This window comes from Tauraco erythrolophus, chromosome 1 (genome assembly GCF_009769465.1).
Source record: "Tauraco erythrolophus isolate bTauEry1 chromosome 1, bTauEry1.pri, whole genome shotgun sequence".
Classification (NCBI taxonomy): domain Eukaryota; kingdom Metazoa; phylum Chordata; class Aves; order Musophagiformes; family Musophagidae; genus Tauraco; species Tauraco erythrolophus.
Genome location: NC_141465.1, coordinates 78,900,985 through 78,915,264, shown reverse-complemented (window position 1 = coordinate 78,915,264; position 14,280 = coordinate 78,900,985). Strand labels below are relative to the sequence as shown.

The following is a 14,280-nucleotide window of genomic DNA, read 5'->3' as shown; positions in this document are numbered from 1 at the left end:
GCATGCTTCTGTGGAGTCAAAGACACAAACTTGGAGAAAGTGATTTGCCTTTTGCCTTACGACTTGTGACACGGCAAGGTTAATACTTAGGAGCTGGTAGAGGCAGTTTGTTCTTTAGAGTGGTTGATTCGAAATAGAAATGAAAGGACAAACGCCAGCCTTTCTGTCCCTGAAGTTTCATGGGTAGACCTTGAGTCAGTGCCGTAACAGGACTCTCAGCTACAAAATTGTAGCCTCCCTTTTTGTGCCCTCTTTTCCTTAAGCGACTAGGAAGGAGATTAGGCTGAAGAGTATCTCAATAAAGAGCTCATGGCAGAAGCACCAAAATCTTACCACCGACGTGCCCATTACAGCCTCTGACTTAAGACCAACACGACGTATATCGTGGTTGTCTTTGTAAACTGTTTCTGTGACTGGCATTGCAGAAAAGCGTCTCACTGTCAATCAGAAGACAGAAAGGCAGATTCATCTGGTTAATGGTAGCATGAAAAGGTTTCCTTGGACTGACTGAAGCCATATGAATAAGAGCAGAGCACAGTGATTAAGGACTTTTGAACAGATGTTGCTAAGTTCAGTATTTTAGAAGCATGGATTTTATATGTGATGATACAGTGATCAGCAAGGGATCTGCATGGCTTTAGAATATACTTGACAGTGCAATCAAATGGCATGACTGTAGCTCATGCAGCTTTAACTTTTGCTGCATGTATATTGGTAATGGTGTAACTGTCTTAAGGACTTGTTTTGGCAGTACAGCATACCTAGTTAGCCTCAGGCAGCTAACTCCACTCTGCCCTACTGTGATTGTGTTTCTGTGGGTACGTGAACTAAATTGTGCTAATCTGGCTCTGATACATCATGTGCTGCAATCGTATCTTTGGATTTCAGTTTTATGGGATGAATGTTGATTAAAATCTTTATAAATGCGTGAATGTGTACGATCTCATCCAGTTATCTTAATAATAAAATTATTCTGAGAGCAGCTGAAATACAAAACCTGCTTGCAGTGTGTTTTATGGTCATGGTAAAGTGATGTGCTGCTTGTATTCTACTTCTCACTATAATGCTATATAAGGTATTTCTACTATTACAGTAGGGGACATAATAAACAGCAAAAATCAATTGGGAGGGAGGGGAAGTTGGCTGCCGTTCCCAGGTGGAAGCATGCTTTGAAATCAGAAAATTGCAGCCATGTAGCCAGCAAGATGATGAAACTATACAGTGCTGAATCACAGCTTTACTATTTGCTTTCCACAAGGCACTGAGCGCAACGCCGGTAATATACACCCCAAGAGGTAACTAAAGAGTCTTCTCACAAACTGTGCTATCAAAAACCAATTGTCTGGCTGTGTATGCCTGGAAAATAAAATGAACCTGAGTGTTGGAGTAGTGGTACTGCTTCTAGTAGTTTAGTTAGGAAGACTCTAGGGACTTCAGCTCTTTCTTTAGCATCTGTATAGTCCTAGTCTGAACAGGTTTGCCTTGGCCTCTGCTTCTGTAACTTATTACTGAGGGCTTCCCAAGGACAACAGGGTCAGGGCTTCTTGTAAATGAATGTTCCCTGTGGGACCCGTAATGAAGAGACTGTTAACTAATTATCAGTCTGTTTGGAAGGCATTCATTTTTTAATTGACCTCAAAGCACTCAAGGAACAAAAGGATTCTGAGCAAAGATGATTTGGGTCCAAGGCAAACAAATGAGTCATTTTCTTTCATGGGGGTAGTTGCATGGGTTTATTGGAGTCCACTGGACATACAGATTCTTCAAGTTCAATATGATTAAAATTAGGAGAGTTGTGTGTGACAACATGATCTGTATGTTACAGACAGCTTTCCCTCCCTTCCTTCAGCTGTCGTTTTCTGTGCAAACATTGCTCCTGTCATCACTTGTCAGGCCAATATTACAATGGAATTAATTTAAATCATAATCTGTTTCTTCTTAGTTTGAGTAGGAAAGTTCAATTCAGCGACTTGAATGTCAGGTGCAATTTAACAGAGGCTGCTTGCAGGGCTGTTATATCCCACAGAGAAGATAATTACAAAGTCAGAAGGAGTCTTGGGATTTTTTTGGCTAGGGAACAGGTTTTGTCCAAGAAAATGATATTTTAATTTTCGCTATTAGAATATAGGCTGAAACGATTGTCATGGTTTAGGCTCAGTAGCTGGCAACTAAGCACCACGTGGCCACTCAGTCACTCCTCCCCCCGGTAGAATGGGGAAGAGAAAATATAATGAAAGGCTCGTGAATTGAGACAAGGACAAAGAGGGATCACTCACCAATTATGGTCACGGGCAAAAGAGACTCAACTTGGGGAAAAAAATCGATATAATTTGTTACCAATCAAATCAGAGTAGTATAATGAGAAATGAAACCAAATCTTAAAAACACCTTCCCTCACCCCTGTCTTCTTCCCAGGCTCAACATCACAGCCGGACAAGCACTGAGTTGAGTGGGATGATCATGTCTCTGTCTCTATTAATAATGCCCCTGCGGATACAGCCCAATATCTGATTTGCCTTTGCTGCTGCAGCAGTGCACTGCTGACTTATGTTCAGGTTGTTGCCCACCAGGAGCCCAGGTCCTTTTCAGCAAGTCTGCTCCCCAGCCGCACAGATCCTGTCCTGTACTGGACTCTTTGGTTATTCTGTCTCAGGTGCAGGACTTGCACTTGTCTTTGTTGAACTTCTTACTGATAATAAATTACACTTCCTTCTCTATAAATGGCTGAATATGAGCAGGTCTGAAGCAGGTCTTTCTAATTTTAAAGAACATGGTTAATGAGAAAGCCCAATCACATTGATCTAAGCTGCAGAAAGAAGGATGCAGAGCTATCTTCTCTTCCTTTAGGCACTGTGGATGCATACAGAGTGACCAAGTGTGAAAGCACACATTAAATTTACCCTTTCTATTTATAAACTTTTATTCATCGCTGGATTTATGATACAGTGTGGTAACTGTATGCTTCTGTTCTCAGTAGTCATACAGTTAGTTCTACCATTCTGTCAACATAACAATATCAAGTTTTTTAATTTATGATTAGAATAGAAACTATAAAACATCGACTGCCTCAGAAAGATTTTTTTCTGAAATTGTTAAACTTGCAACATGACCCATAAAAAATTCTGGCTGATGTAAAATATTCAATGTGATCATGCTTCCAGTTCTGATAATATAACCAATGCTTGCATCACATATTCAGGAAATCTGGCAGTGGAATTGTTAAGGATAATGTTATACTCCATAGGGTTTACTGCTCCTTCAGATTGTATCTTCTGCAAGGAGCTACCACGCTCAAGTCAATTCTGGCATTTCGATACACAGTAAAAGCATTTTTTCAGCTTGATGGTTGTAAGTTTCAAATTTTTAAAGACTCTTGTGAGGTTTGTAGCATGTTGTGGGGACACCAAACTGCAATATATCTGAATTTAAAACAAGTGCTTTATAAATTATCACACTTCAAAGCAACACGCTAGCAGGATTGCCAAACTCAACTGCAAAACTTGCCAATTTGGATCCTATGAAGGCAGGTGTGAGATTACAGCTGTAATAAAACTGAAACTGAATACTGGTGGCTGAATTTGTAGTAGGCAATTGATTTGATTTATATAACATAAGCCACATGAGGAGAGATATGTAGGTCAGCATCCTCAGCTGGAAACGGTGGTTAGAAGAGTTGTGGTAGGTCGCTGGGAATTGCTGAGTTAATACTTGTTTAGTCTGGCAAAATGCTGGTGCAGCATAACTACTTTTGGTCAAACTTGTCTGGGGAGACAGCATTTGCAACAAGGAAAAAGTAGTCAGTTATATCCAATGCCACTTGTGCCATAAAAGCATTTGCTAAAATTAGCATAAGAACGTAGACCATATGGAGTTTCCCAGGGCAAGAATTGGTACATTAGCTGTGAGCCCATTTTCAGCCTGCAAAATACTTAAGGTGTGTAAATACACAAATCAGTGATTAAACTCCTTTTAGAGTAACAGAACAATATATTAAAAAATGGAAACGGTAAATGTTCCTGTTCAGGGAAATAAAGTACAATCAAATATAGCCTGCAAAGTTATTTCCAATTCAAGCAGTCTGTTATATCACAGATTTACACAAAAGAAGCAAAAAAATCCAAAATAAAGCACACAGCCCTTAATCAAAAGAAAAAACAAACTCAAAAAACCCCACACCAAAAAACCTACTTCTGTTTTGATAAAATCCTGTCCTCTTTTTTATGTCCAAGGAGTGAACTAATGACCTGGGGACTCTAATATGAGTTCGAGGTTTAGTAAGAACAAATGCAAAACGATAATCACTACTTTCAAAAAAGAAACTAAGATTAAGCATACAGAAACATACAGAAATGACTGTTTGTCAGAGAGCTTCCAATCGCCATTCCCTGGAAAGGGCCCAAGTTTTTTTCCAAGTTGTGAGCCTTTGGAGGCTGCAGCCAGTCATGATCAGTACAAACATGCTAGGGCTAATGAGCCGCAGTTTCTGAACACTTCATCTTTGCAAAGTATACTTGAACCCCTTAGGCCTACAGATGCTCCATTGGCATGGAGCAAAGGAAAATGCTTTTGCTTTATCTATAACCTGACCTGAGCCCCCAGTGCATGAAACAAGAGGAGGGAAAAAATCTTGAAGCAGAATATGAAGAATATTTATATTATTTACATTATTTACATATTTTACATTTACATGTTTATGTTATTTCTTTATACCAAAATGCAGGGAGTATATGGCAGGGGAGGAGAGAAGAACAAGAAATGTTGTTTTAAAAAGGCTGATCATAGTTCAGCAAGGTTTTTGTGATGAAGGCATGTGCTTAGCATAGACGATATAGAAAGATGCATCGCTAGGAGAGGAAAGCAATGAGGTGGTGTAGAAATGAGCATTTCTGATAAATGTGAGTTTCATATTTCATCAGTCAAGAGCCTCATGAATGAAGATCCAGTGAATTAAAAAGAAGAAACTTAATGAAAATACATGTATAAGAAATAAGTATAGTAGGAGTCTGACTGAGTTTGTAGCAGCCGAGATGGGAAGTCGTAAGAGAAAGTAAGACCATAACTAAATGAGAGAAAAATTAATATTGCTACAAAAATGACTGCTATACTGAGTTCAGTATGCTTTTTTTTTTTTGTCATAAAATAACCTAATGTCTTAAAAATCTAGACCCATGGCTGCTACTGAGCACAGTGCCTTGATGATTAGCATTAATTCAGTTGATAGTCTGGCAATTCTGAAGAAAACAAAGGCAGACAGAAGAGAAAAAGATAAACTTGAAATGAACAGAGGAAATAAAATTTAATTTTATAAAATTTTTGACTGCACCAGCACTAGAGAATATTATCATTATAGAAAGCATAAACTAGCACTATGGCTGGAGCTGGGATAGTAGGTCTATCCAGTGCTTTCCAAGGAGCAAAAACCCTTGGGTTTATTAAGGAAGCAGGATACAGACACTATGGATGGGGTGTATTTTTTTTTATGCAATCAAACACATGAAACTGCTTCTAATGACACGATATTTCAGCTTTCCTTGTCTTTCTGACATCTAATAAAAACTCAGAACATTACTGCTACTAAAAGAATTCTTATTGTGTCTTACTGTGGTACCTCCGCAGTCCCACGTTACCTGTTGAATAGTTTCAGTTTAATGTGACAGCGATGTAGAGGGTAAGGCAACCATTATTTTGCAACTATCATTTATGTTTGACAGCAGCTGGCTCACCAGTCCCTGTATGTGTTGTTTATGGCTTAGATGCGTGATTTTGAGAATGGAGAGGAATTAATATATTGTGTTGGGAGGGTGTAGGAGACACGGGAAACAATCCTTACAATGTTTTGATGGTCATGGAGTATCTCTTTTTCCAGGTCTATACAGTGTTTTATATCGTTGTGCCTTTGGACACAACTGGGACTTGTAGGTAATACTGTCGAACAGTAGCTGATAATAATGAAATGATCCTTCCTGAAGATGTATAGCTGTGAGCTTTTAAAAAGTCGTGAGACTGCTAAAAGAAATCTCATGGCATTATAGTACATATATTATGAACTCTTGCAGAAAAGACAAATTAAGACAGGGGTGGCGGGTCAGGGTTGAGGAATGACTAAATTTCAGATTAGAAGACTTCATTCACAAACTGAAACAAAAATTGTAATAAGGTGAGGGCAAACTCAAGACAATGTTTATTCTAAGCATGTGCAAACGTCTTCGATGCTGTTTTCAAAATGATGCAGCAGCTAAATGTATTATACCCCTGGGAAACATAAACCTTAGGGCCTGATTCTCCTCACTACATCGTAAGAACGGTGAAAAGTAACCTTAAAGTAGGTATAAATTGCATTTAAATCTTCTTTACGGCTCAGCAGTGGTAGAAAGGAGCCTCAATATAAGTGAGAATCAGGTCCCCAGAATTTATTTAACCCTTGGGCTTTGTATATCATTTGATTTGCACCTTTAAGAGATTTGCAGAGGGATTTTTAATCAGGATTCGGTGTACAGCAAGCTAAATGTTTTCATTGCTTTACAAGTAACTTTAATCATAGAGGCAGATCATCCTTTTTATTTCTCAAGAGGGAATGGTAGAATTTCCTACCTTTGTACAAACTGAGCTAAATGTTTCTGACACCCATAGTACAGTGTCAATTGGAAATTCACATTTCATGTAATAACAGACCATTTTAATTTCATGAGCTAAAGAATTGGTTTCCACTTGCAAATTGTACCGAAGAAAGCAATATTGTCAGAAGAACTGGCACAGTGCTTCAAGAGATAAATCTATTGAATTAAATAAGAAGCTTTCATTACCTTTTACATTGCATTTCCGTATAACATAAGCATTAATTAAACTCTTCATTGCTTTCTCCTATTCAGCAGAGCACTTGCTCAGTCTGACAAGAAATGCTGCCCAAGAAAACGTGGCACCCAAACACAGTCATTAAAATACACTTACTCAAGCAGGAGAGAAGGAAGGGTAGAAGGAGAGAATGTTTTGGTGCATTTGGGCAAGTGGGACCTATATACAGAAATATGTAATTTCTCCAGGCATTTTGAATACAAACAGAAAGCAAGCAATTGTCCTTGAATTTTAAAGTATATGACTGTTTACGAGGAAGGCTTCTTTGGCGTGATGAATCGCTTTTTGCGTGAGACAGTTCTACCTTTTGATGATGCAAAACAACTCTGCAAAGTGTGTCTCACTTCCTGTGCGTGCAATGCCCAACTATGGCAAAGTCGTTGATACGCACTCAAAGTGTTCCTAATCAAGCAGTCAAGCCTTAAAGAGCTCTTTGGGTAGCCTTAACTGAAGAGACGTCATGTATTTTTGGTTCTGATGTATTTCTATCTGTGTTCAAATATTTCTAATTCCTTTTTCCTTGTGATTCTAGGGGAACATTTGAGAATCTGCCCTCAGGAATACACATGTTGCACCTCAGAAATGGAGGACAAATTAAGCCAACAGAGCAAACTGGAGTTCGAAAACTTAGTGGAAGAGACAAGTCACTTTGTACGCACCACTTTTGTATCCCGGCACAAGAAGTTTGATGGTAGGCTGGATATAATTTACTTATTTTCAAGGTTATGGGATTTAAAAGTTAGTTCTCCAGAATGAATTCCAATGTTCTTTTCTTTGCAATTAGATATCACATTTGCAGTTGTCAGTTTGGCTAAGATAAGGGTTAACTTACAGCTGATAGGCTTATCAGCCTTGTGAGTATTGCCTTTAATTACAATAACATCAAGAATCGGACTGTTAAGCGCCTGCAGGCTTGGCTAATGTTGAAAAAAGAGATTAGATATGCATAGAGGTTTATAATTTTTGTCTCCTAGTTTCAAATGCAAAATTTAGGTTTGCAATTATGTTCACTGTTGCAAGATGAACTGTGGCTCTCCCATGATTTTTGTTATTGCAAAGCATTTTTTTTGTAGTCTGCCTTTTTGTAGCCTTAAGGCTGTAGTTTTTTCCCACATGATTTTCTTGTGATGTACGGAGTCTCTTAGAGGGCTTCTGGCTTCCAAACACTCAGGCCTCAGCTGCATTTGAGAGGGATTGTCATGCAAGCTACTTAAGCAGTATCGAACACATCTTTTATACTTACAAAGAATTGACAAGGACAGTTTGGGGTTTTTGTTTGTTTCTAATCAGTACTCCAATCTCTTCTGGTCCTCAGCCTTTGTAAAATCTTTGTAAGATCAAGGGTTCAGTGTCGCAATTTGCAAAATGGTTGTCTTTAATAATGAACATTAAGCAGTTTTTATGGTTGTGTCTGTATTTACAAGTCACACTGTACAGAGCTTTTCTTATAAACTGCAGATTAGCAAAGAGTAAAAGAGCTTCAGAATATTCAGTCATGGCGTTATCCAAATATGAAATCTGTATTTGTGTTGAACATGTCCCTCTGAGCATTTCTGTATATGTGTAAGTTGGAAAGGATCCGGCATTGAGAGGTGTAAATGGACATTGCAAAGAGAATTGCAGAGCTGCGTCTTTGCATGTAGGTAGAAAGCCTGCAAACAGGTGCAGTAAAGCTGGCACACATGTAGGAGAATGGTGGAAAGGTTATCCGTGAAGTTGGAAGCTTAGTTAGAAACTCTGAGGTCACATTCAGAAAAAAGTGAAGACGACCCTAACATCTTAGAGTAATTCTGTATCATTCTCTTTATCCAATTAAAGATCTTTTTTTTCCTCTGTATTTATTATTGATTCTCTCAATATGGCACAGAGGGGAAGAAGAATTATAAAAGGAGAAAATGGGAAATATATAATATGAGGATGACCTGCAGAAAAGTCTCCAGCAGCAGATCAGATGCTAATATAATTTAGGAAGTGTCCTTAGTCCTTGGAAAGACTGCGGTATGGATGACTGTGCAGTGCTCTGCATTGTGATGGCTTTCCTTTTTAATGTGACGTTGGAACTTTTTGTGTAGCAGATTTTTAAAATTTTACTTGGCTTCGAAGGACCTAAAAAACATCCAGGAGTTGTGCGCAGTATTGCAAGATGGGTATGCAATCAGAATAGACATTTTAAACCATCTATGGCACATACAGGGCTTTTCTCTTTTTATGGAAGGAAAACAGGATGATCACTGGTGTTCAGCGAGCAGTGAGGTTTACTGAAAACACTGGGCTCGTTTACCACAGAGCTCAGATGGTACATTACTAATTTTTTGGCAACTTGAGACCTTTTTATATTGCAATGAACTTAAGCACATTATGGCTTTTTCAGTAACCTAAATTTCTGTATCTTAATACCGATGGTAAGGGATATAGCTGAAAGTTACTGACCTGATGCATTCTGGGATTCTTATGGACGGGCTCTGAAGGAAGTTGGATTAAAAGACTAAGTGGTTTCTTCTGGCTTATCACTGATGTTTTAAAGGAAATTTGCAATGTGAAGTCTTATCAAAGAGCAATTGAAATTTGTGTATACTTTCAGTGTTTTGATACTATTCTAAAACATTCAAACTATTCCATTTCACTTATGTGGAAAAACTACGTAGTCTTTCTAGAAGGGTAAATACATTACTGGAAAAAAATAGATTCACCCAATAGGTTGTCTTTCAATGTAAAATCAGCCAGATTTGTTGCAGTTTGAAATAGGATGACGCTTTTCAGTGTAAAGCAAATATTGGATTGTTAGATAACGTCAATGTTTTAACTCTTCAAGAGTAATCCTTGTTTTGTTTTAATCTGGTACTTGGATTGCACAAGGGAGTTCTGATACATGACTGCCATTTGATGCTAGTACACCAGAAATAACAAAACAAATACAGCCAATTGTGATGATTTTATGGAAGTTGTGTACAGGACCTGTGTTTAACAAGACCAGTGTATCTAAGCAATAACAGAATATATAAACATAGAAGTAATGTTGATGGAGAGAGTATATTAGTATTGCTCCCATGAGGAGTTAATTTGAACAAGTTTTGCTGCCAGCCTCTTTGTTTCTGCAGACATTTATATCATTTTGCAAACTCTTGAAAGGGGCATGGAAGGTCTTGTAGATTTTTTGCAAATTTTTTTCTGCTGTACAAGGCATGTCTTGGGATAATGCTAATCTTCACAACCTAAGACTTTCTAGGGGTATGTGCACTCTGTTGAATTATGATCTGATCTTCGTATACCTTGCTTTTCTCATCTTATTTGCTTTCTGTCCCACAACCATACATTTAAGCATAGATGGAATGATTTTATGATTTCCATTTTGAGAGGTAATTTGAGGTCTGTTTTCCTTTTCAGGATTTTGCCTCAGATTCTTATTCATGATCTAATCTTCAAAGAACCTCAATCTGCTGTAACTTAAACATTGTCTCTTTAGCCTCTGATCAGACACATTCTTACACAGAATCACAGAACCAGAGCATGGCTGAGATGTGAAGGCACCTTTGGAGATGGCGTCGTCAGCACCTCCCTGCTCAAAGCAGGGTCAGCTACCATAGGTCACCCAGGACCATGTGCAGCCAAGTTTTGGATATCTCCAAGGATGGAGACTCCACAGCATTTTTGGGCAACTCGTGTCAATGTTTGATCATCCTCACATTAAAAAAGTGTGTTCTTGTGTTTAGATGAAATTTTCTTTTCTTTTTTTTTTATTTTATTTGTGTCTGTTGCTTCTTGTCCTGTTACTAGGCTCTATTGTAAAGAGTCTGGCTTCACATTCTTTACTTCTCCCATCAGACATTTGTACACGTCGTTCAGCTCCCAGGCTGAACAGTCATGGCTCTTTCAGTCTCTGCTCATATAAGAGATAGTCCAGTCCCTTCATCATCTTACTGCCTTTGCTGAAATTCCACCGGTGTGTAGATCTCTCTCTTGTACTAGGGAGCCCGGACTTGGACCCTGCACTCCAAATGTGGCCTTACAAGTGCTGAGCTAAGAGGAAAGTTCACCTCCCTGAGCCTACTGGCAACGTTCTTATTTCATTTCTGTGTTAGTTTTATATTTCATTTCACATGAAGTTCAGTACTTTCCAAATCTACAAGAGCTAATTTCTGCAAAAATATAAGCAGGAGAAGCTAAATATGAAATTAGTAACAGAGAACTTAAGAAACTATTAAATGTTTTGGAACCAGCTATGATCAGAAGAAACCATGTCTTTTTTTTTAACTGGCAGTCAGTTCTTCCATCCTAAACCCTTGTACAATCTTACTCATTTCTTATTTGTTTGTCCTCCACGTTTCTAAGGAGCTGTCACTGTGTTGGGACTTTTAACTGCTCCAGTCTTCTAGAATCATTTTTGACTAAGTGTTTTATTCCTTATAATACGTGAGGTTTGAAGATGCCTCAGAGCCAAAGGTCTGACAACAGTATTTTTAATTTAGTTTCCATATTTTAGACAATCGGTGTGAATTAATACGAGTCACTACACACTGTAATAGCAGCTGCCAGTTGTTTCTTGGCTGAGCATTATGTGCAGATGTTTACATCTGTATTGCCCACATCTGTGTATTTGCCATTGCATTGCCATACTTGATGGTCATTTCAAAAAAGTCAATATGTGCAATTTCAGTAATGGGTGCAGGAAGATCCAGGGAATCTTCTCCTGAGAATCAGGCCTAAGAAAGAAAGCCTTGAAATGAGAAAAATTCTTTTGAAGCTGTAGGTGTTTTATGTTTCTAGCAAAAAATGCAGTATCTGTTTCAGCAATGGGACTCACAAAACCTTCCAGAAACTAGGAAAAGGAACAAAAAAACCCTTCCAGCAAACAGGAAACATGCAGGAAGTGAAGAGTTCCAGCAGATAAGGATTTTTCTTTTACCTCAAGGCTTTTGGTAGGACTAATCCAAATAAGTAGCCATGTAATGATCAGCTGTTTCCTGTTCCTAGCAACAGGTAAGCAATCATGCCCCTATTCTTAGACCCCCACTGCATACCTCAAAGTGGCTTCAAATATATTATGCTCCCAGTGTAGCTGCAATAGTATCATCTTATTATCACTGATTCCCTTGCATAGTGGCATTGCTGAGCAGCTGTTCCACAGACAAGCCAATTTCTTTTAAGCATTGCTTCATCAGCAGCTGAAACCAGCCTTACCGGAAAGTTTTGTCATGAATGTTAATGAGGACACAAGTAGCTGTTCAGTGACATTTTCTCACTCATCCTTTAAATAACTATAGGAAAACTATAGCAAATAATTTTAATTTAAGCTAAATAGATCTGAACCTGATAAAAGAAACAGTCTCCTCATTCTCATTGAAAAAGTACAATAGTAGTCTTGGTAATGATGTTAAAAATGAAAGAATGTCTAAGAATGGCTGTCATGAACTTGAATGGATATGGATAGCCTTCAGCAGAATGTGTAAGGCATGATGCCATTTAAGGAAAATAACCTGAATAGTGCAAGAACCAATCTGCAGCTGCATTGATCTATCTTACAGGGTCATCGTTCCCCATGCTCCTTTTTTTACAGTCTAGGAGAGCAGTGATCCATACCCATTAGTGCTGCTTATATTTCTTATAGTCATTACCAGCAGTAACCATGTAAATTATAGGGCAGGAAAGAAAGTTTCAAAGATAATCCCCTAAAACAATACCTGCAAGAGTATCTAGCATCCCTGAAACCCTGTATCCCCTTTTCATGTCTTGCACAATTTATGAGACAACTTGGAGAAAAAACACTGTTTATGAATCTTTCCTGATATTGGAGCTGGCAAAAATGTGTTTTATGAAGCTGCTTTCCAACAAAGTAAGAACTCTTCAATGAAATGAACTCTTGTAGCCAGGTATAAGTATCTCATTAAACTTGGCCAAAAAAAAGTGTGGAAAGTAACCGTGAGTAAAAATAAGGGAGGTACTGGAAGTCAGAATACACTGAGTTTCAGTTGCATGGCCAATGCAAGTCTTCTGCCGTCCGCTCCTCCTTCCTCCCACCCTTGCTGCCCAGCCCGCCAGCTCAGCTTGAGCCCCAGCTCACGCCTGGAGCTGCACTGACCTCCATGGTGTTCTGCAGAGGAGGGCGAGTGCAGCAGCACAGAAGCCCACTTGCACACGAGTGATGTCATGGCTAGCGGGTGAAGGATGGACTTCCAGCAGGATAGTTTTCTCATGCTTTGCTTATCCTGAATGTGAAAGGGCATGGTTTTCAGAGGAAGACTTTTGGTTCGTTTCTTTGTTTTCTGGAAGCAGGGAATCAGAAAGGTCTGCCTTTTCCACAGACCTGTTCGGCAGGCGGGAGGTTTCTAAGGAGTGTGAAAAAGTCAAAAAGACATAGCATAATCTGTGTACTTTATGCAACTACTCGTATTATTCTAGTGCTACCATGTCTGTGACAGAGCATAGGCTCCAGCATATGAAAGCTGGGATACCAGATACTTTGGGATTTAGTTCCCGGCAAGGTGGTGGTGCTTTGTTTTCTTTCTTCGTGTTACAAGATTGCAGTGTCGCTTTGCAATGTGTTTCCCATCAAATGCAAAATCCATTGCAGGACAGGTGGACTTTTAAAACTCCCCAACTGTTCGTCTGTGACGGTGCTAGCAGGGCCACAGTTTCCATATAATTCATCTACTGTTTTAACACACTGCATAACTTCTGCACTTGCCAAAATACAGGCCTTGGAGCAGTTAGAAGCTTTAAAAAAAGGTAACATCTGCTTGCTTGTCAGACATAACTGCTTGCAAGACTTCGTTGGACATCTGGCGGAAGTTTCTAAACTTTACAGGGATTCTTGATAAAAGATCCCTTACCTTGTATTTGACAGCAAACACCAATTTGAACAGAAAATATTCTACACCTTATCCAAATCCTATCAGAGCTGATAGTAGCCTAAGAGGAATATCTAGGCCTACAAATGATTTTAGGGTCTAATTCTGTAAGATTTGTACTGAAATTACTGTTTATCTGTTTCACATATTCTGTCCAAAATTTGTGAATTAAATTAGATTAAAATAAACTTTTTTTTTTTTTTTAAATGAACCAAAAGAGGAGAGGTGGCAAGTCTACAAAACTTGGAAAGGAAGGATTGGTCTAGTAGTAAGGACAGTTTCCAGCCAGGGGTACAAATTCCTGTAACCTGGTCAAGTCCCACACTGAAATCAGCGCTGTGGGAACTAGTGTTTTCTGCACACTCCCTGCAGCTGGAAATGCACTTTGTGCACTTGGATGGCTTGTTCTCTCTACTCTTCTGCAGCTTCGTTTTCTGAGTGCAGATGGTCAGTGGAGTGTATAATCTTCTAACTAGCTGCATCAGGTTTATGAAGCTGCAAAGCAAAGGACAAGCTGCTACCCTGTGCTGGAACAGGCGGACATGACCCCCTCTCAAATGAATCTCGTTAAAGACCATGTTGT

General features: G+C 38.9%; 1 protein-coding gene across 2 annotated transcripts in view; it reads left to right on the top strand.

Moving 5' to 3' along the window:
• GPC6 (glypican 6) overlaps positions 1 to 14,280 on the top strand; it is an 800,550-nt gene that overhangs the window by 228,267 nt on the left and 558,003 nt on the right. For both annotated transcript variants that reach the window (XM_086611390.1, XM_086611383.1), the window contains exon 2: positions 7,385 to 7,543. In XM_086611390.1, coding sequence (XP_086467516.1) covers positions 7,385 to 7,543 — 159 coding nt within the window. The remainder of the gene's footprint in view (positions 1 to 7,384; positions 7,544 to 14,280) is intronic.